Source organism: Charadrius vociferus, unplaced genomic scaffold, assembly GCF_000708025.1.
Source record: "Charadrius vociferus isolate BGI_N301 unplaced genomic scaffold, ASM70802v2 scaffold32, whole genome shotgun sequence".
In the NCBI taxonomy this organism is placed as follows: domain Eukaryota; kingdom Metazoa; phylum Chordata; class Aves; order Charadriiformes; family Charadriidae; genus Charadrius; species Charadrius vociferus.
Genome location: NW_009647856.1, coordinates 3,042,474 through 3,066,505, shown reverse-complemented (window position 1 = coordinate 3,066,505; position 24,032 = coordinate 3,042,474). Strand labels below are relative to the sequence as shown.

The following is a 24,032-nucleotide window of genomic DNA, read 5'->3' as shown; positions in this document are numbered from 1 at the left end:
ATTCCTGTTAAATGTATACATTCAATGCTGCATAACCTAAACTAAAAAAGGTTACTGCATGTATAGTCAATGACAGATAATCTAAAAAAGAAAAGCGAAAGTTTTAATTTTTATCTGAATTACTTTATATTTTGTATTACTTTAGAAAGGTTTTTTTCAATCTAAGGTCTGATTCTGTATTTCTTTGTCAGGCTGAGGCAGGTTTTGAATTCAGTGTGGCCATAACATCTCACGATATAGTGATATTATGGCACTACATTATGTAGACATTTCATAGTCTCTATTTGCACGCAGTTATAGCTAGATACTATGGTTTCTTCATGTATATTATGAAAAAAGGTAACTGTCCTACCGCAAATAGCAGATCATACTAATTGCATGCTTTAAGGAGTTAAATGTATGTGTCTTATCATCGTGGCCTGTATAGTATATTCAGTATGAGGAGCATACACGTCCAGTCTGTATGTATAGCTTCCGCATTCTAGATGCATGAAAACAAGATACTGCAATGGTAAGGGCACACATAGGGTGGCTCAGATGAAATTCTCACTGAGTTGAATTGGTGCACATACATGTGGATGGATGTGCATAAGTAAGTTTCTGAATATGTTCCTGGTTTGTACAAAACTCTTTCTTTTTTCCTTTGGTCCCTTCTTTACTGGTACCCAGTATGCCATATTTTAATTGCCTTATACTTTTTTTATGAGGCTAAAATGTAATGCTTATTAGTTTGGGGAAAAAGTAATTTCAATATAAATTATGGTTAAAGTATGAGTGTGATATGTTAAATACAACCGATAAAATATTTTTTTTGCCTGAAACGCCTCAGTAAAATTGTGCAGTTAAGCACTTTTCAAAGTTCCATTACAATGAGATTTATTTTTCAATCATTTTTTTAAGACATGCTTTTTTATTCTCCAAAGGCATTATACCATTGGCAGACTTACCGTATAACATAAAAACCATCGAAAAATAGCAGTGTTTACATATTACTTTGTATAGGAACCAGCTTCTAATCCAGATTCCATTGCTACCACACTGGAATACCTGTAGTGATGTCTGTGAGATTCATATTTGATCTCCTTTTTACCAAGTTGAATGTATGATTTTAGTGGAATATCTGTGTTTGTACTAGAGTAATGAACTTAGTCCAAATTGCACTGGACACTCCTTAAATACTAGTTACCAGAGGTGAAGCAAAGAGAGGACAAGAGGCATTTTAGGCACTCCCCTCGGGGCATATACACCCAGGTCTCTCCGGTGGCTGTTCCTCCATGAAACATTGAAGGTCAGGTTGGATGGGGCTCTGAGCAACCTGATCTAGTTGAAGATGTCCCTGCTTATTGTAGAGGGGTTGGACCAGATGACCTTTAAAAGCCCCTTCCAACCCAAACCAGTCTATGATTCTCTGATCTATTTGCTAGGCCATATGTTAGACCATTGCAATTTAAAACAAAATGATTGCGTTTCATCTAGTACAGATTAGAAACAAATTAAGGATTCTTCATTTTGAACTTAGTTCTCAGCCACAGAAATGGTAACTAGATTTTAAGTGTTTGATTGTTTTTTCAATGCTAAGCAATAAATGGTACTAGATGTATGTCTGATTGTAAAAGCCTTTAATGAAACAGATCTGAGGATTACTGACAGTCATTTGAGCTGAAAATTTGTTATGTCTTCTCTGTTAAACTGTTTTAGCACTATAATCTTTGATAATTAAAACATAATAATTTGTAAGGAGTTCTTTTTCAGCTTATAGCGATTTTGCAGCTGATAGTATTTGTCAGGCTTACATTAAAAATTGAGCTTAAATAATTAAATGATATTTTGTGCAACAGTAATTTCCATTAGAGGATATTTTTCATGTTATTTGCTAGGAAGCTTTAGTCTCCAAAAAGAACACTTTTGGCAAAGTGAAGGGAAATATTTGTGAAGCAGAATCTGTAATTATGAACATGTGTGGTTAAACACCTGTCAGCCACTTGGTTTGTACTGAACAAGCTTATAAAATAATATGACCGTGCCCTGATCCTGGCTCTTGAAAGCGAACACCATATTTAAGGAATTGGTCACTCCTGTTTAAAATCGGGATGCTTTGGAGAACCTACCACGTGCTTATGAAAGTGAGAAGTGCAGTTACAGGTGAAGAACTGAACTGAAACATGAGGAGAGGGTATTTCTGTGGGAGTGAGCAACAGGGAGTGGGTCCAGGCACTGGGACAGAGGGTGCTGTTCCCAGGTTCATCTTTGAAACCTTCTGACAGAGCTATTTAGGCAAAGTTTCGCTGGAAGGTGAGAGCAAAACAGCCATTCAAGCTGTGCTCCAGACCTACAAAAGAGATGTCGGGGTGAAAGAGTTAGTTGGGCCTAGAAGTTCTAGGTGACGATGGAGAAAGGTTTCTGCTTTTCTAGGCACTGGGCCATACACTGAACAGCTCATGGTGCCATCCACAGTTGACCATTTCCCTCCTGGAACCTGCCACTGGGACTCAATACTAAACAGTGAACCATTTGTTGGGACATAGGCAGGCACTGAGGTGTGACAGCTCTGCCCTTCACTTGCCATGAACCATTGACTTGCCACAGCTTTGGTCCTGAAAGTCAGTGGTGGAACTTAAGTCTCCTGAGCTGCTGGACAAATTAGGAGGCCATTCCTTCTCCTTCTGTCTGTATCAACACTGCATCACTCGTTTCCTAGTGACCCATTTATCTGTGGTACAGAGGGGTTCCTTGAAAGAGCAGTTGGTGGAGCAGTCATTAGTGAGTGCTCCTGCGGGCTTGTTCTGTGAAGGCTATTACGGAGAGGAACTATGTTTATATAGAGAAGGAGTATTTGGAAAAAAATTGGAAAATCATACTAGCTTCTGTGACTGAATGGCTTAAACGTGAAAGAAGAGCTTAAAAATCCCAAGTCTAAACATCAAAATGTCTGCTTCTGAAAAACAAGTGTATCCTGAAGAGTTTTCTGTCTACATTGACCCTTTCTACAGAATGACAGATATGACACAGAAATTATGTCTTACTCCCCAAATGTTTCAATTTGACAAATGTAAAATAACTATTCCAAGCAAGGATTTTACATTTTGAAAACAAGAAAAAGCAAGAGGGTCCCTCTGGCCTTGGCCATTGGGACTGTTTTATAACTGGAAAGTCCTTGTAGACTACATGGCCAGCAGCTTGTCACATTGGGCAGATAAGACAGTCAAAGAGAGAAGAGAAAAAAAAATATTATTTTTTCTTCTTCTTGTCAACAGAGGAAATATCTTTACCTACGGAGTAGAAAATACCTTTTGTGCAGCCATTTGCATGCACAGAGATAACATAGCTTCCCGATTTTCCTCACTCAGTGCAGTAGCTAAATGTCATGAATTATTCTGTGCTTTGCTTTTATGATGTAAAAGTTCTTCCAAACATTTATACAAAACTGAGTGATATACTTTTCAACAGATAGCTGGCAGTGCATATACATGCCTGGATCATTATTGCATGGGAATAAAGTGGGATCTCCCAACACTTGCAGCACACACCCCTTTGCAGTTAAACTTCTGACACCTTAATTTCCTTGCAAATTGCTATTTACTATCTATAGTTTTTATACTATACTTGTAAGTGGTCATACCTTAACATAGTCCATTAGCAAATTTCCAAACAACAGAAAGAAGAGAGCATTGGAGGGCTGTAAACCACCCTGAGGGTTTCATACCTTCATATGGGTTATGAACCCATAGAAGTTATAGAATGAGGTGAGCATGTCTCTAGATGACAAATTTAAATCTCCTCCACTCTGTGGCATCTAACTGGACTGTTACAAATCCTATAGTAAGATCTGGAAAATTCACAAATGCTTATATTAATTTTCTGTCTATGCAGTGGAGATCCAAGAGCTTGATTTGATAACCATGGGATTTTAGTGATCTTCATGTCAGTCTCTCCATATCCAACCCTTTTTTTCCCCTGATTTAGAATCAGTGGGATTTTAGCACACTATGACAATTTGTTCAGTATTTCACAAAACCTGCCTTTATTACTCCTTCCAAAGTCTGCTTCTCTATAAATCTATCCATCCACCCACGTACCTGAAATACGAGTACTGTCAGCTTAATAGGTCATCAAAATATATAGTGGTATTAAAACTCAGTAGTTTTGCAGTAGGAGGTATAAAGGCAGCAACATGGGTAATTTCTGGGTAGAAGGTTAGTAATTCTATTGTATCATATGTTCTTCTTTCTCATGCCTTCTATAAATTACAATAACAGTTTCTGTTTGCCCTTTAGTGTTGCCTAAGAGGGACAAAGAACGGTTGAGAATCCTGCTTTTATAATAATTTTGTAGCCTTTCCCCTCTCCTTCACTGACAACGAGTCTTCTAAAAAGCATCTGATCCTGAAAGTGAAGGTTTTTCTGTGCAAGAAAATAGAGTGGGGTTAGTTTGAAAAAACATAGCAAGACTTGCTCTTTCACTGTTTCTGAGTCTAATCTCATTCATCTTCATTTTTCAAACACCACTTTTCTACTGAATTAGGAGCAATGTGTTACATATTTTTTTCCTCTTTGATAATCTAAGAAATATTTACCTATTTTAAAAATACTTCTTCCTTTTGTTACTTGCTTGAATTGTTTTTATTTTTCATTACTTGAATTGTTGTTATTTTTGTATGCAAGAACCATTCAGAAACTCAAGCAAAATACAATCTTAACTGAGGAGAGCTGGATGTGGATCTCCAACATATCAAGTGACTTCAATTGGCAGAGTTAAGTTCTACGTCTACCTTTCTAAATTATAAGACATTATCCAAGCAGAAGTCAGCTAATGGGCCTTAAATTAGTGTGAGTGGTCTACAAAGCTATGGCATATAATTACATGAATCTACTTTCCTTGAAGTCAGCTTATGTTATAGCCAGGCTGCCCTACATCCAGATCTCTTGGTTTCATTTACGTTTGTACTTGAGCAATGTTCTGTTCTGCAAGTATAGTTTGGTGTACAGGTTTAACATAAAAATAGGATTTAATGAAGTTAAAAGAAAGATCTCTTAGGTTGGCACCTGCTATATTAAGTTCTGCTTGGAGCGTGACTAGGGGTGTACCTAGTTTTCTGACTTTAGGAAACATAATTGTCTTAAAAAAAAAAAAAAGAAAAAAGGTAAAAGAAATAGAAGGAAAAAAAAAGAAGAAAAAATCTTTCTGTGCTGTCAAAATAGCTGTTATGATATGTTGGTTAATAGTGTAATGTGGATGGACAGGTCTGTAGCGTTCTGGCTGTTTCTTCATCAATCTGATCACAGTCCAGGCAACAGCAGCAGGGTTGTACCTTCTAATTCCACACTAAATGACCCATGTCTGTCTGTCTTGAATCAGACAGTCCCCTTCATCATCAAATCACTTAGAAGTTGCTGTGGAAAGGCATGTGCGCACTCCTTTTGTTTAGTCATTGCTTGATATAGGGGAAAACCTGTGCCCGGGAGAAGGGAGTTAAAATCAATTGTACTGCAAAATGTAATCACCTTTCAGTGGAACATCCGTTGCAATGTTTGTGCCAAACTAATAATGATAGGAACAAACCAGCTTTTTGTACAGGCTTTCTGTTGGTGCCCTTTGCAGAAAAAAAACGACTGCTGCTTCTTTAAGTCATGGGAGCTCACGTTTGCTGCGACAGCTTTCCAATTGTTAAATAAACTCTGACCATGAGCAGCTGTCAGACAGATATTGCACTACAGGCTTCAGTTAAAAGGAGCACCAGACAAGCATTTCAGTGCCTAAAGGCTCTTGTTTCATTTTCGTAAAGACAAACATTTATTTTTTTTTAATACAATGAGATAATATGATTCATTAACTGAAAAAAAATGTTGCATTTTAAACATTCTGCAAAATTTTCCCATGAAAGTTATAGGATGTGATTGTGTCCATTTCTGAAAAACAGTCTATGAGGACCATGAAATATCTCAAATGTACACTTTTGCCTGGTGGCAACATGGGAGAATTGAGATGCAGAAATACTGATGTTAGACTTTATTTATACTACTAATGATGTTATTTAAATTCTTGTGGCAAGCAAAGACTATTTATACTGAGCTTCCTCAGAGTTGCAGAATGCTATTTGATCATTTGTATTTTTGATAGTAATCTAGAAAAACCTTTCCGAAGTTATTACTTTTTATTGTGTTGGACCCTGGTGTACTAGCTGTTGTACAGGCAAGTAAGAAAAGGACAGTTTCCACTACAGCAGATCTAATAAACGAAGATTAATAAGCAAGAAAATTGTCTTTTAAGGTAAATATACAGTCAGGACTGGAAGAAGAATTATTATTTACATTTAAGTTACAGTTGGGGAGGGAAATTGCCATAAAATTAGAATGAAGGTGGACCTCTTCCTACTCCAGTTTAAAAGCTGATATTATCTATCCTAATCTGTCCAAAAGTCAAGCACGTAGCCTAGCTATGCTGGAGACTGTGGACTAGGAATCAAAATTGTCTAGGGCTCCACTAAAGGCAATGTAGGAGATCAGTAGCTCAGCTCATCTGGCTGAGGATGGGATGGGTCAGCTCTGGAGATGCCTTTTTCCATTGACTGAAGCAGAAGCCTAGTTCAATTGCAAATTAAAACGAAAAAGGAAACCAAAAAACTAGTCTAGGTGACTAACTTCAAAAGGCAAGGTGTGGGCTAATCATGTGATGAAAGGAATTCTAGACAATATATAAAAATATTTATTGAAAAATCAAGAATGTTGTGAGTTAAAGAAGAAAATGATCCATATTTTGTTTACAAGTAATAGTAGTAATAAGTAATCCATGCTTTTAAGGGTAACTTCTTTCAAAATTTCAACTTGATCTAACTAATATATCTTCTCACCATTCCAATTTCCTTTTAGGACAGAGAAGAATATATCCAATAAAAATACAAAGCAGTGGGAAATGAAAAAAGTCAATTTAAAAATCAATCCTCCCCGATTTTTTCTATCAACTCCTCTTAGAAATAACACCCAGTATTTTTATAACTGAAATGGATCATAAAAAAATCTCAGTGTGTTCAATTATTTATTTTATGCTTTTGAAAACACTTTTGGGTAATGGGTTTCACTTTTTCACCTTTCATATACCTCATTCTTTCACATAGAAAAATAGAAACCTTTCAAAAATGGAAGGTGATAGCATTTTTTTTATTTTTGTTCATACTTGTGCTTATGAGTTGGTACTGTTCTCACAAATACACAATGGGCTGAAAGCCATGGTAAACATAATACACCATAAGAGGTGATTTTTAACACGATGATTTTTATACAGAACTAAATGTTTATATAATATAAGGGCTTTGTGGAGATTTAAACCAAGAAGTTAATTTATTTTACACCAGATTTTGGAAAGCAAAGTATAGAAGGAAATGTTTAGGAGCATTAAAACAGTGATGGAATCGATTTAACAGTCAATGAAAATGTAATTGGTCCCTAAATCCCAACATACATCACTTTCATGTGTCCATGTTAGAGATGTGGGATGTGAACAAGCAGAGAAATAAGGCAGTAAGAGTACTCTTGGTGATATAATGCAAAAGGAGAAAGCAAATACAGACCATGGCTCTTGTTGACCTATTGCACCCATTAACCTCTGCTCAACCTCCATGGAAAAGTATCAACACAAGCTTGAAGTAACTCAAAAGGTGCAGCAACCATTGACCAAAGAATGGCAAAATAGCGTGAAGATTGGTCAAATCACACAAAGGGTAAGAAGTGTCAGGAAAAATCTAGAGAAAGGGCTGCTCAGTTACAGTGGATAAAAGGAGACTTTGGACACCTGTTAAAATATTGTGTCCATCTGGAGGTCTTTCCCATAGCATGCTTTGTTTTGTAAGTGTTTAATGAGACGTTAAACCCTGCAACAGAGAGTTCTGGTGGGGAGCTGGGGGACAAACTCATGGAATCTCCAGTCTTTTTACTCATTCTGCTACCACTCCCTGACTTTCTCAGGATTTGTGAAGAGAGGGGGGATATATCAACTTAAGAGGTAGGCCCATTTTGAGGTAAATCTTCTTTTCATGCCATGATATGGAGGGAGTACCCTTGCTCAATTCCTTCTTCTAATACCCACTCCTATAGTTTCCCATAAAAAGGCTCTATTGATAGTGAAGAAGTTTACTCTTACTAATTTATTAGCAGTTTATTACTAATCAGCTATGAGATGACTGAACTCTTAACAACTGCTCTAGTACCCATCAGTCCTTTTCAAGTGCCAAGGGGTTTATCCCAGTAAGCACTTTTTACATCTCATGTTACACTTTTTTTTACATCTTTCACAATTTTCTGCACATCCTTTTTTCTCATGGAGAATGTGGTCAGTATTTTATACAGTGGAACTCCTCCTGTCAAGACTTTAGAACTATTATTTAGAAGCATTGATTTTACAGTCTTTTAAAAGAGTTTTTTAAAGCTTGGCCCAAATTGGAAAAAAATGCCTGCAAGCTAAAAAAATTGTTCATGGAAATCTAGATAATCACAACTTGTGTGATAAGCTCTCCTCTTCCATTACTGATTTGGCATACATAACCATTCAATCAATGTATTCTTCTTCACAAAATTTTGGAATTATAACAGCATTCTGCCATCTGGACTAAAAGTCAGTCTTTGTCAAGTGCGCTGAGAAGATTTTAAAGGGTAGACAATCTTCTGAAAGCTTTTAGCCCCTGGGAACTAGATCAATTAAATTGCTCAGTGGTGAATGAGTAGTGAGATAATTTCAGTCTAAAACTTTCTCATGCCCTTTTTTTTTTTTAAATTTGGGATGTTTTAGGATGTAATTTTTATATGTCTGAAACACCTGGAATCCAGTGAAGAAATAATAGAAGTTCTGTACAGACAGAGTGAAATCACGGTTCTTACCCAAAGATTTGGAAGGGAAAAATAAAGATATGACACAATAGAAAATAAATGATACGACACAACAGACAAAAGTGTCAAACAAGCGAGGCTGGAGGGAGGATGAAAACAGTAGCATCACAGGCAGAAGCTATGGTTAATTAGAAACCATGGTTACAACTTGCTAGTTCAATTTGTGCTACAGATTTTTTGTGAAGGCCTCAAAGATACTCTGAGCTAAACCTTAAAAAAATTCTTGTTTATTGTGTATTCTGCTTGTGGGAAATAGGATTCATATAGCATTCATGAGAGACAGTGTATTGATTGGAGAGCAACCCGTTATTGATTGACAAGAGGGATTTTTCTTCAATCTGGCACTTCTATAAAACTCTGTACCTTCCTGTCTGAGTAGTTCCTATATCTATCTGTGCACATGCTATTTTGGGCTGCCAGAAGGTCCTTCATGTTAGGTGTCACAGCCCTAAATCATAGAATCATAGAATGGTTAGAGTTGGAAGGGACCTTAAAGGTCACCTGGTTCCAACCGCCCTGCCGTGGGCAGGGGTAGCTTCCGCTAGACCAGGTTGCTCAAAGCCCCATCCAGCCTGGTCTTTTGTATTTGAATGTCTAATCACTTTCTTCAAAAGCATGAGGATGGATCCTTTAATAAAAGTAGCTAAGTTGCAACTCCATGATAGAGACTGTGCCCTTTTAAGATATTCATAGAATCAGAGAATCATAGAATGGTTTAGGTTGGAAGGGACCTTGAAGACTATCTAGTTCCAACCCCCCTGTCATGGACAGGGACACCTCCCACTAGACCAGGTTGCTCAAAGCCCCATCCAGCCTGGCCTTGAACACTTCTGGGGATGGGGCATCCACAACTTCCCTGGGCAATCTGTTCCTGTGCCTCCCCACCCTCATAGTGAAGAATTTCTTCTTGATATCTATTTTAAATCTCCCCTCTTCCAGTTTGAAGCCATAACCCCTTGTCCTGTCACTACATGACCTTGTAAAAAGTGCCTCTCCAGCTTTCTTGTAGGCCCCCTTCAGATACTGGAAGGCTGCACTAAGGTCTCCCTGGAGTCTTCTCTTTTCCAGGCTTGTTTGTGGTTTAATAAAAGAAGTATTAATGACCATGGAAAGAAGGTGTAAAATCAGTCCTCCATGTTCTTTCTTAGTCTTCCAAATTTTCCACATATCTATGTATATATATCTCAGCAAAAATGGAGTCTCTCTTTTTCCTGTCTTTGCTACTTTCATGAATAATCTAAGCAGTCATTCCTCAGGTATCAGATTAAGGCTAGGAAATGGCCAGGATAAATATGTGTATCTGTTCCAGGTTTCAGAGCAGAGAGCTGCGATAACAACAGGGATGATGCAAAATGAATTGGAGAGCAAACTTTCTGGTTAGGCAAGTGACATAACCTTCTTCTGAACGTGGACCTCGCTGGAATAAACTTGTACCATGGCTCCTTTCCTACTACAAAACATGACGTGACACTGAAACATAAAAACTGTATGGGATCCAATGCTTTTCCAAAAAGTCAGGTTTACTGCGCCCAGGGAGCTGAGCATGCACAGCGTCAAATCCCTGGTGAAAAACAGCAGGCCAGGAGCAGGCTCACATTGCCAAAACACCTCGTGCCACCTATGCCCACTGCTGTCTGTCCCACTGCTGCTTCTTCGGAGTGTCCGGAGAGGGGTTACAGGCCAGATTTATTCTGGTTTGTCAGCCTGCTCCCAGTTGCTGTTTTTCTTTGCTTGTGCAATCAGTTGGGAGAGGGACCTCAGGGCCCTCGGGAAAGGTGGTGCTGGGAGGGAGCTGCAGGTGAGGCAGGTTGTCCTGGCAGGCAGTGTACCGGCTCTGTTGCGGTGATCTTTGCTACAGCTGGTAATAGATAATATAGCCTGTTTGGTTTACAGCTGGCTTAGCATGGTGTCTACCACAGAAAACTGTGTGAGAAGAATCAGGTCATGAAGGCTGGCTAGAGGGTCTATTAAAAAAGGAAAAAAAGAAGGTAAGTTAGGCTCTAGCACATTTGGAAACAGACCTTGGTACCTGTCAACAAGAGGCAGCTACAGGGATATACTTGATGGTGAAGGCAGTGTCTGTCCTGGAGAGCACCAGACAAATTCCAGCTGATGAAAAGTAAAAGAAAGAAAAAAACAAGTGGCTTGTGTCAGCAAAAGAGAACACTATCAGGGTGTAGCTTGAAGGTTTTGGTCCATACCAAGCTTATTATTATTTAGCAATCAAAGACAAGTCTTCTACATTTTGTATTCAGTTTTACCAACATATTTATCAATATTTATCAACATATTTTGACTTTTTCCCTTTTCCTATAATTATATGCAAGTTCCATTTACCAATGATCTGAGTCAATGTCTCTCTTTAATTTCTGTAGGATAAAATCATGGGTAGACAAGATGCAAGAAGATCTCGTAACATTAGCACGAACTGCAAGTGGAGTGGACCAGCTTGCTGCGGTAAGAAGACTGCAATAACTAGAAAGCAAAGTGAATACTGTGCATCATCTAGGCATTATCATCATTTCTTCTCAATGTAGTAAAAAGATTTTGGGGAATTCAACTCTGCAGTGCCTACTGAGAGAGAAATGGATAACACAGACATACACCAATTCACTCTCATTGCTAATATTTAATCAGCTTTGCAGTATCAGACATAAGGCTTACCATTGTTGCAACACTTCCACCTGAAGCCAGTGCTTTTATACTATATGTTTGTCAAATACGGTATCCAGGAAGCAACCATTCACAGCAGTGGAAAATTCTGCTCTCTATTAACAAGGGAGCCTATTTTTCTGACACATATTTCCTGAAATGAGGCAGCTTTTGTTTAGAAGAAACATAGATGAGAATGAAAGCTACTTTTATTCAGCTGTTCCAATTTAACCCTAAGTGTGTTTTAGGGAAGAATTTACAATTCTTTTATCACTAAGAAAAAAAACTTTTGTGCTACATTCCATTCACAGAAGGTAAAAACGCATCAGAGGTTGCAGAAAAATGAAGTTGCAATCAGAAAATGTCAGGATTACACTGCCTATACAACTCTGTGTGTATACATCATGATGCATTATGCAACCACATGATCATACATTTCCTTTTCCAATCCCTTCACAAATCCCATGGCTCCTTCTGTGAACAGATGGATCTCTGGGTTGATGTAGGACTGTATAATGAAGGGAAATTTTGCTGTTACGTCAGGAAAATAAGTTATTCTGTCAGTCAGCAAAAGCCTTTGGTGCTAGGGAGCTGAACATGAAGCTGTGAGATATGGTTTTCAGAAGTCATAATCACCCCAAATGACCCATGAAATGAATAGTAGCTGTGTTTCAAAGCTATTAAGAAACACACAAAAATTAAGTGTGAAGTTTCTCAGATTTAATGCTGTACATTAATGTATTCCTTTGGCCTTAATGACTTTTACCCAGACATTCATGTCTCGTGTATTCCTCCCCAGAAGGACATTTTCTCTTTACTGACTATGAGAGGAGGCTAGATGACTTGCTCAGATGTCCTTGTTTACATTGTGGAAGCTTCAGTTTAGATGAGATCACCACTGTCCTATAGAAGGAAGGGCCGTGTCATTGCATCAGGAAAATAAGGAACATACATAAGGAACATAAAGGAAGATTGTAGACATTATTTTAGTTTTGGCCTTTCCTAATATTTGAAGTGCTTCATATTGCAACACAGTTTAAGGCAGATGTTTTAGATGCACTTTTTAATCTTGGAAAACCCCAAACAAACTGAAAACAAAATCTTGAAATCCTAACACAAAGCATCAGTTTGATACACACATGGGTTTCTAGCATAGGATCTCAACAACACAGAAATGTCTGACACTCGAGCGTTCTGAGTAACTGTAAGGTTTACCCAGCATGGCACACTGATGGGACTTTTTGTAGGTGGATTTCACACGTATCTGCTGACAGAGACCAACGAGGTTTGTGAATCATGTCTCTCTCTCCAGGTTTTGGTGAGGAGTTTCTGCTAAGAAGAGGGAGGGCCCTTCTTGCTCATCTGGTCTAGGTGTGATCTGTTCTCTTCTGCACTTGCAGTGTCTCTTTTTCCCCCACAATCTCCTCATTCAGCATCATACCTCTGATCGACCACTGGACTTTCCATTCCATTCCATTCCTTCTGTGCGGTTTGAGCTATCTTTCATCTCTCAACATATTCTATGTTTGTTTCAGTTTCTACCTTTGGTGCCTGGCCAGTCTAGCTTTCTCCCTTACATCAAATTTGTATACCTATTTTAGGATGTCGCTCCTCAGCTTTTTCCTGTTCAGCACCTTTATCTGCACTCTTCAGTTTGTCTTAGCACTTCCAAAACTTTCTGTTCAGATGCGCTTGTGGCCAGCCTGTCACAATACTCCTATTGCATCTCTTCATTTCCACAGGTATTTTTCTTGCCCCTTCTCACCTTTCCCTCTATCACTAGTTCTCAGTGCCAAACCTATAGTTTTCTCCTGTATGCTTTTTCTATTTCTCCTTCCCCTCCGGTCTCTTCTCTCCGTATTCTTTTCTGCCATTTTTCTGTCTGTTATCTCCTACTTCCATATCCCAATCTCTTGCCCTTTGTTCTTAAGTTTTCATCTCCTCTTTCTCCCACTGCTTAGACCACACTTAGGGTGTAGAGGTCACCTGAGAGAATAGTTTTCTCCTGTATGCTTTTTCTATCTTTCCTTCCCCTCCAGTCTCTTCTCTCCATATTCTTTGCCTGCCATTTTTCTGTCCGTTATCTCCTACTTCCATATCCCACAGCAAGCCTGAGCTTTTGCTGCAGACAGGTGATGTTCTCTAGGAGTGATGCTCTCTGGGTTAGAATACATCTTTGTGTACGTTTTCAGGGATTTAACTGATAAAATCTTTGCAGTGACCCGCAGGTGCTTTTTCAGGCTAAAATTTGTTAAATATCAAAGAGTAAAAAGTGTGTCTTTGAATACAGGTGTTGACTTTTTAATCTACAGTAGAGGGACGGTAGAGTATTTCAAAGGGAAACAAGTTACAGAGGACTTCTAACTTGAGCAAAACAATGAGTTAATGTCTCAACCATTTTGCCTGGCATTTTCAAGGCCACATAGTAAAATAGATAAAGAAAGCCAAGAGATTGGTGCTGTTACTCTTTTTTTCCCTGACGGAAATGTTAGTTTATGTAGTTAATATTCAACAAACTTACAAGATGCAAAAACAGTCTTATAGTGAGAACTTCTGGGCAAACATAATAATACGTAATGCTACCAGCTATACTTAAAGTATACCACAGTATTCCATACCATAAAGTATTCCATTCATGCTGAAGGAAAACATTAGTCTGTGAATACTGTAGGTAAGTACCATTTTGAAAGCCAAAATTTAGAGCATACTTCAAGCAAATAATATGTTGTCTCACAGGGTATCCACAAGGTGGTCAATATGTGCTTGTAATCCTAGGATTAAAAGCGTGAAAGAGGGATGTTTCGATGTAAAATATCCCTCTGTATCAAAGCTGTTTGTTTGACTTAAATTGCATGATGTCTTTCTCTAACCACAAGGTTTTAATTATCTCTCTTGCCTTCAAGGGAGAATGCAAAGCCCTGCAAAGGGTGAGCCATGAATTCTCTCCCTCTCTCTTCTTGTTTACAGGCTATTGTCACTTTCCCATTTTTGAACTGCATCCTTTTTTTTTTCCTGATCTCTGCCTATTAACAGTTAGTCAGATCTCTTCTGAAATGAACCACAATTTGGAAAGATGGAGACTACAAGACATTAAAAACAGCACACTTGCACGCCTGTCACTTCTATTCACACAACTTGCCTTCAGTTGCTCAAGCTTTAAAAATACATAACAGTCAGACTGAATTTTCAGCTTTGCTTCTGACTTATTGTTTCTTCTAACTTCAGATTTGTTTAGACCACGTCTGTAGTCTTTATGTTTTTGGAAAACTTCAAAAAAGAAATAAATGTGTTCGGGTTTTCTGCCCCTCCTCCCTCCAAAAGCAGAATGATTAATACAAAAAGGAGCAGAGTCCTTCTACTGTAAAATAGTCGACATGACTTTCTGTGAACAGCTGTAGTACCAGAGTGTGTAGGGTTGGAAAACTGTACTTTGGTCAGACAGATTTTTGGTAGGAGAAATGTGTTTTCTTGTTCTAGGGAAAATCAATTTTAATTTGGCCAAGTGATGAGGTTAAAGCTCATAGCAAGGACGTGTAGCAGATAACAACCTTTAAACAGCCTGGTCAACTTCTCCCTGGATTCAGGGAAAGAAGTCCTACCAATTCAGCCGAAGTTACAATCTGCATCTGCTTCATACAATTGAGTTTTCTATGAAGATCTCTAAAGTGACCAGGGTAGCTCTCAAAGTAGCACAATTACCATGTTTTCATCTGGAGTGAATTAATTCTTCAAAAACTGGGGCTTTTTCAATTAACTGCTGTGCCATGCAAGTTTATGGTGTTTCCATAACATCTTGAAGATATCTTAGGGTTCATCAATGGTATACGTGCTTGTATGAGTGTTGGATGTCTGCGGGTCTTTGTGTTGCAGAAAATTATACTACACAAAGGTCTCTTCTGGAGAACTGTGAAATATTTTCTCCTAGCCATCATGGAGAGGCATAGGAGCACTGCCTGAACTCTCAATTAATTTGGTTTTAGACTGGGAGAGCTTTTGACCAGAGAGAATGTAAAAAAAAGTGTAATATGTACTTCCAAAATAAAAAAAAATCAAATCTAAAATGCTGTTAAACTGAACTGAGGGACTTGTTAGGTGAATAGCACACCTGTTGAGATCAGGACCTACACAGAAGCCTGATTTATTCTGCAGTGTGGACATAGTGTATACACACATCCAGGGAGAGCATTTTTTGTATTTAAGGTCTTTATGTTCAACATATACTCAATTTAATGGAATCATGTTTAAGGAGAGGAATCTCCTTGGAGGAGAATTCCCTTTTCTTTGATCATTGACAAATTTCTTACAATGACTTGTAATCACAATCTTGTCCTGGTGACTAGCGACTCTTCCTATTGCTTTTGTGCATATAATAGAGTCATTGTAAACCATTGCAACTGTCATTAGTCACAACTTTTGAAAACAGCTGTATAGTGAGGATGTGCAATAATATACTCACGAATATTTCACATAGTGTTAAAAAAGAGAAAATATGTAGGAACTGATTTAGTGAACTACCTCAATAGTGACTATGTTTTTGAAAATACAAATATTTCTTTTCAATATCTCCAGGGTTAGTGACTGCACCACTTCCATGGGCAACTTGTTCTACTGCTTGATAACCTTTTCAGTGAAGAATTTTTTTCCTAATATCCAATCTAACCCGCCCTGGTGCAAGTCGAGACTGCTTCCTCTTGTCCTATTGCCTGTTACTTGCAAGAAGAGACCATCCCCCACCTTGCTGCGACCTCCTTTCAGGTAGTTGTAGAGATCGATAAGGTCTCCCCTCAGCCTCGTTTTCTCCAGGCTAAACAACCCCAGTTCCCTCAGCTGCTCCTCATAAGACTTGCTCCCCAGACTCCTCACCAGCTTCATTGCTCTTCTCTGGGCACACTCCAACACCTCTATGTGTCTCCTGTAGTGAGGGGCCCAAAATTGAACACAGTACTTGAGGTGCTGCCTCATAAGTGCTTAGTACAAGGGGACAATCACTTCCCTAGTACTGCTGGCCACACTATTCCTGATACATACCAGAATGCTGTTGGCCTTCTTGGCCACCTGGGCACACTACCAGCTCATATTCAGCTGGCTATCAACCACAACCCCCAGGTCCTTCTCCGTGAGGCAGCTTTCCAGCTACTCTTCCCCAAGCCTGCAGTGCTGCATGTGGTTGTTGTGACCCATACTGTTGAACCTCATACTGTTGGCCTCTGCCCATCAATCCAGCCTGTCCAGATCCCTCTGTAGAGCATTCCTACCCTCAAGCAGGTCAACACTCCCACCCAACTTGGTGTCGTCTGCAAAATTACTGACAGTGCACTCAATCCCGTCATGCAGATCATTGATAAAGATATTAGACAGAACTGTCCTCAGTACTGAGCCCTGGGGAACACTACTTGTGACCAGATGCCAACCGGATTTAACTCCATTCGTCACCATTCTTCAGGCCTGGCCATCCAGCCAGTTTTGAACCAAGAGAATCGTATGCCCGTCCAAGCCATGATGAGCCAGTTTCTCCAGAAAAATGCAGTGTGAAACATTGTCAAAAGTTTTACTAAAGTCTAGGTAGACAAAGCACAGAGGAGATATGATCTTTAATTTTTAGATGTGTCTTTACTCACTAATTGATATTTGCTGTGAAGAAAGAATCCTGATCCAAACAAGAACTGAGCTCAGATTTTAATTTTTCCATTTAAAGATTTAACTCCAGGCTGTTCTTTGTCTGAATTAGTTGTGGTAGATTACTACTTTGGTGGTATGAATCAACATGAATACTAGTAACATCTAAATGTAAGTTCTGTCATCAGTAAGATCAATCATGTTTAAAATGTAGTTTCTCCTTGTCTCCTTCAAGTTTTACTTATACTATCTGGGAATGGCCTCAAAATGGTCTTCCAAAATAATTCTAAAATACACTTTTAAATACTGCTTTTTTTGGACATTACTAGGAGTTTAGGTGAGATCTGGGAGAACTCCTACTTGGATTTAATACCACTATAATATCCTCCTTATAGTAATACAAAGGTTGCTTCAACAATGTAGGAAGTCAGGATTCAAGATGCCAAAATACTGAGCTCATTGAAAATTGGCAGAGCTCCACTGACTTCAGTGGATTACGGTGATTTACATTTGCTAAGAATCACGTCTAACAACATTTAATTTACAATTCAAGCAGCTAAAAAGTATTTTGAAATAAAACCAAACAAACATTTTTATACAAGAAACAGAGGCTAAAGCTTGATCTTACTGCTGCTGGAGCTGCCCAGCAGAAAAGGGTATTGTTGGGTCTTTCTATGATTTAACAAATGGTTTTTTTTCCCTAGAAGAACAAAGGGAATGTTTATAAGAAGGTGTTGCATATACAACAACACGAGACTTGAAAGCAGGAAGACAGGATATGCAGGGAAATCTTTGTTAAGGAGGTACAAGATGTCTAATGTGCTGCTTTAAATGTTTCTCAACAAAGACATAGCCAAGTATATGCCCTTTAACGTTATAAATATGGTGTTTTTAAATAATAAAAAAAAATCAGTCATGTAATTGTCTTTTCAACTTAAAAGGGTTCATGTAACTTTGTCTTACTTATGAACTCTGTGCTGTCAGGCATTATGAAGCTGCTGTGGTGTAAATGACACTCAGTTTCTACAGAGCAAATAGACTCTTAGAGAAAAATAAGAAAGAATAGAGAGCAACTTAATAGAATATTAAAATCCATGTAGCAAAATAAATATTGAAGATTTATCAGATCTCACTAGCTTAATTTATTGGTAGGATTTTTCTCTTAGTAAAGACAACGAACTGCATGCAAACTTCAGAGTCACATTCTATACATATGCATAGTTACCTCGGCATAAGGTAAAAAATGCCTGGAAAGACTACTGAACTACAGAATTAAGTAAATGCATAGTCCTATTTTGATGGAAGTATGCTCAACTTCCATTTTTACATAGACCTTCAGAGCAAAGGCCCATGACTACGCTAATTGACAGCTCTTTTAATCTAATAAACTGCAAGTATGCTTCTGATTTCCAGCTCCTAAAACACCTCTAGGGACAGGAGAGAGGAGGAAGGGATCCCTGCAGTACCCAGAAAGGAAGACCTCAGAGCAGAGAACATGCCTTATAGCAATGCATGAACCTGTCTGTTCCAAACCAATTGAAGAGAATCCTTTTTTACACAAACACTTTATTAAAAATGTGGGTCTGTGTTAAGAGCTTTGATGTGACAAACACACTGGAGCTTCGCTATGACTGCTGCGGAAAAAAAATGCCATCTTGTACTGTGCAACCTTTTCAAGCAATGGCATAATTGAACGAAACAGCCGATAGAGAGGCAGTTCCAAGGAAATCGAGTCTCTGAGTCTGTTTCCTTTTTGATACATCGCTGCAAAAACAATCCATGCATGATGTTCATAAGGCATGCTGTTATTACAGTCCCAGGAGCTGTAGAGTGAGCCCGTATAGACTGACTTGGCCTTTAAATGCTATTCATACTGAAATAGAAATACCATTTCTTCTTCCAAAATGAAAGAGAGCTACATGAGGATATTTGATATGTGGTGATGAGTTCCATTCACAGAATGAGTCCAGCAGCAACTGTTAGAATTTTTTTTTTATTTATTTTATCTCTTGAATGCTGTTTTATAATAATTAGCTCTTTCTTGCTGAACACCCAGCCGAGGTTCTGCATGAGCACATTTCATCCATTGCTCAGTGTGAGGTCCATGTGCCTAATGCACAGATGGTGCGAGTCTGCTGAAGCACTCAGATTGGCAGCAGATTCCCAGTCCATGCTTCTAGCTTTTCAGGTCTTGGATCAGCCTCTAGAGTTTAACTGAGATGAGTGACTTGTAAGAGAGACCGGTCTCTGATTTGAACTGCCCTGGAGCAGGGCTGTTCAGGAAAGCTTCCTTCTGACAGAAGGAGTTATAACCTCAGGGTAATTTTCTGTTGGACTCATTACAGATTTTAGTGTTGTGTTCTATAGAGTCTACAGATAGAGGCGTGACACTAACTTATTACCTATAGAAACTGTCATATATGGTTTGCCTTGTTCTCTTGATTACCTGAATAGAGGTCTGTTCAAGAGAGGGCTTTAACAGCTTAGTTGAACTTAATGTAAAATTTGTATCTGCATGAGTTCTCCCTACTGTCATAGGCTGTCTGAAATTCCTGCTTCAAAAGATGGTTTGACAGGCAAGTTAACAATAAACATTCTCGTTCTTGCTATTTTTCTCTATGATTGGCATGATATTTATGTGGCTCTTTCTTTAAAATGATAATGTTAAAAGGAAGAATTAGCAAAGGCTTTATATAAATTTAAAATTATTTATTCAAATAATTAAGCTGATACATAGAATTAAAATGTCCATTTATTTTTACCAGCTTTATTCTTTTTCCTTTTTTTTTTTTTTTTTAGTACTATATTTATCAGGTTGAATTCAGTTTGAATATGCTTTAGCCAAAGGCAAAGAGTTTTGTACCTCATGCTATTCTCTGATGAACTACCAGATGGACATAGGGTATATATGGCCATATTCCAGAATATATTAGATTCACCCTTTTTAAGGTTGAAGTAGTGGAGAGTTTAATGATTAAGAAAAATATAAAGAAGAAATGTGAGAACTTGATTTAAAAAAAAAAGGTTTGATTTCAAGAATAACTACACAAATAAATACATTTGGTTTACATTTCTCTGGAGGTCTTGTCTAAGGACTTCGTAAGTCTGAATTTCATTTGAATGTTCTGATTGCGATAGATTCTGATGAATTTGTCACTATCTTGACCCTGAATTTTAAGAGAGGTTTTACTTCTGACTTATAAAATATTAAGACATTGGTGTGCAGTCTCCTTCCTTCTTCAGCCCTGAAAATGGACAACGTAACTAATACCACAACACTTGTAGGCACAACTTGCATAACGGTAAAGCTGTTCTCTGTGTGCTCTGGGTGTACTCACCAGTGCTTTCAGAAAGGAACACAAATGCTTAAATGAGACCAATATGGGAATTACGGAAACTTTCATATTCAATGAATAAATTTTGCCTCCCAGTGAGGTTCACTGTGGCTGATCCTAATCCTAAAAGTCCTGAAAAAAAATAGTGTATCCTTTCTTTTCTCCTTTTGTCTCTTCTTGTTCTCAATGGAACAAAAGACTAAACCACTCTTTTTAACATTAAATAAAATTGAGAGGAATTTTTAGACATATAAAATAAATTCAACTAAATTTTTAAGGGTCATTTTGAAATCAAAATTAAAAAAAACTCACAAGTTGTTAAAGCACTTCTTGTACCCTCTTTGGGTTGCTGGTTTTGTATATGCTGAAACTTCCCTGAGTTCAGGGCATTTTTATGAGTGGTGCTGGTAGGCCTATAACTGCCGTTTTCCATGAAAGTCAACTTTGTTGCATTGTTTTTCTAAGGAGCAGAAAGAGAAAAATCTGAAAGCAAGGCAATAACTTTAATTTTTTAAATGTAATCAGAAAGTGGGATTGAACTTGTGTGCTGTGTATAAGGCCAGTGCTCCAAAAAGTTTGAATTCTTTCTAAGCGTAAATTGGCTATTGCATACTATTTACGTTTGTGTCTTTTGCTTCATCCCTAAGGCGAGGACACAAGTTTGCTGTCTGAGTGGGGTGTGGTCAAGGGAAGTGAGGTCAGGATTACTTTTAGAACGGAATTGTGAAGGGGTTGGTACAATGAAAAACGGGCATTTCAGGTATTCATTGGAAAGTCAGAATCCATTTACCAGAATTAAAATAATTTATGAGGTGTGTTAGACTGGGTAGAGATTCCCAAAATACAGTAACAGTTTTTTTGTAATATAGTATTTATAAAAGTATGTATGTCCCATTTGCGGTATACCACTGCCACTGCTATGTTCTATGTGCAACCAAATACCAAAGCTGCAGGCATTAAAAATAGAATCCTCCAAACTAAATTCTGTTGAGTTTACACATTGCTAACCAATGTCGAGATGTCAGGAAAATTAAATCACTTTTAAAAATGCAGGCTGGGAAACTTGAAGACACATCTGCAAGTTCTCTTTGTAATCCAAATGGAAATTAAGAGATTGTCAAAACACAGGGAGCCTCATTTATTATTTGCAGATGCTGCTCTCCCTCTGTTCCCTTAGCAATAAACTGGCATTTTGAGGAGTTCCTTCTTCCAGCAAGCGAAATCAGCTGTAAGTCCCTAAGAATAGGTGGCTGCATTAGCAAAGCTTGCTCAGGCTCAAGGGAAGGGGTGGCCTAATATTACCATAGTTTTAATTACTATTTGATGATCTGGATAATCTTTGAGCAAAGCACTGTTCTTGGTTCATTTATAACTTTCCATTAGCTAATAAAGTCTGTCCTGTTGGTGCTTGTGTTCAGTTTTTGTAGAAGCTGAGAGCAAATCAAAGATTTTCCTTAAAAAAAACACACATGTCAAAACCAACAAAAACCTGAATATTATAGCTAATCACAATATAGCTAAGTCTTGCAGTTAGGAAAGCACCAAAAAGACTCTGCTAGTTCCTGATGACTTAAAATTACCTTTTGAAAGAGTCAGTATGTGTTAAATTGCATTAAGAGCAGGTGAGGCAGGACAAGATTTCCTATGAATAAGTGTGTTCGAAAAATTACATAAGTGCCCACCTCAAAATATGCCAGAAATGCAGAAGAAATGTGAAACACTTTCTTCCTATTCTTTTTCTGCTACAAGAAAGATTTGTTTGTTGTACATTGTACTCATTGTGAGTTGGGATTTTTGGGTTCTCATCCAGTCTCAGCTGAAAGCCTGAGCTAAAGCTGGTGTGAAACCAATAAATGATGTAGTCTTATTATTTAATACTGTATCACTATCACTACGAAACAAAATTGAATGCCTTAAAATACATTTTTCTTAACAAAGGGGGATTCTTAGATGTTCTTTTGATGTTTGTACAATAGCAGAGGTACAAAGCTGAACTCATATTTTATGAAGGTTTGAATACAACATGACAATTACAAAAATTACTTCTTAATTTTCAGGTCCTCTAGACTACTTTGTTAATTATCAACAGTCAAAAGTGTCTGATGATTCCATCCTACAAAGTATCCCTGATTATCTGCTTTCCTTTGAGTAGGCACCTGAGTGAGGCAATTGACTCTGCACTACTTATACTCTCTGTGATGCTAACTGAGGCATAAGCATCACCAGCATCTTGCAGAATTCAGCCTGAATCTATTACTTAAGAATGAACTCTCTCTGATATTTTTTTTTTCTTAATGTGCATATCACTACTATGATACGGTGTGGTTTTCAAAATGTCAGCTGCCCTGTCACTTGTCACCACAGATCTTTACAGCAGTCAGCAATCAAGCAACTCTGAAAAGCAACAGATACAGTAAACTATTGGGGTGGTTTTTTTTCCTTTGTGTTGTTGCCATGAATTTCAAGAATGAAGGCATCTGTGAGTTGCTAGGGAGCAGCTGTAATCTTACTTATATATTATATATAGCAGAGAGTAACACATATTTAAAATACTCAGGCTGATTTCTTTGAACATACAGAATGCTCCTTGGGAAGGAGCATTTTTCAATGTGTTCCACAATGGATCACTTGTGATTCAAAGAAAAGAAATGTCTTGTGAGGCAAAAAAAAATCTCTGGCATGTGTTGGAAATAGAAAGTATTAGTGTAACTTTGGAAAGAGTATATGGTAGTAGGTAGATAGAATTTGCTCCCTCTGGGCAGATTATATAGTTGTTTGTGACTACTAAAAATTTGAGTTAAAGGAAAATATCTACAGTAATAAGAAGTTAGCAATAATAATCACTCACATGGATTGGAGTGGTTATTACTGTTTTCCAACTTTTCCTGCTCCCAAGACCTCCTCATATGTTTTGATGTCTGTCAAACAGCCCCCCTTCTCTACTTTTCTCACAGAAATAATGTCATGACATGTAATTTCATGGCACTCATAAAGCCAAAAAATAAAATTAGTGAATATGTGAGGGTTATTAATTCATATTTTGTTAGCTAAACAAAGTTATTAAAACTGAACCTGGTTGTGATTCTCTAAAACATGTTGAATATAGTTGATAAAACAATATAATTTGTCAAAATATTTGTTTTGAAAATTTTAATATTAACCAAAATGTCAGTAAGAAATGTACTTCTTTGTTTTCAAGCTAGATGATTCCTTCCTCCCCAGGATGAAATATTAATTTTTCTTTTTCACTCTGAATGATTTTGTTTTGGTTGGGCAGAGGGAGAACGGAGAGCAATGAATGAGCTCAGAACTCAGCAACAATCTGGGCCAAGATGAAGTAGATGTATAAATTAGAAAAACTCTTAAGTTATCCCATTAGCTATATTTTTATTTAATATTTTGACATGTTGTTTTGGGTTTGGTTTTTTACATTTGTCCTGGTTTGAGTGACACGGGACTATTTTCTCTTCTAATACTTGGGAAAACTGCACTTTTAGAAGACTCTAGTGTCTGAATTTGGGAAAACATTTACTTTGTAGCCGGATATAGTGTG

The 24,032-nt window shown here is 37.8% G+C and overlaps 1 protein-coding gene across 1 annotated transcript in view; it reads left to right on the top strand.

Moving 5' to 3' along the window:
* CACNA2D1 (calcium channel, voltage-dependent, alpha 2/delta subunit 1) overlaps positions 1–24,032 on the top strand; it is a 420,200-nt gene that overhangs the window by 45,763 nt on the left and 350,405 nt on the right. Inside the window, exon 2 of the mRNA XM_009882926.1 lies at positions 11,252–11,333. Within this exon, the coding sequence (XP_009881228.1) occupies positions 11,252–11,333 (82 nt within the window). The remainder of the gene's footprint in view (positions 1–11,251; positions 11,334–24,032) is intronic.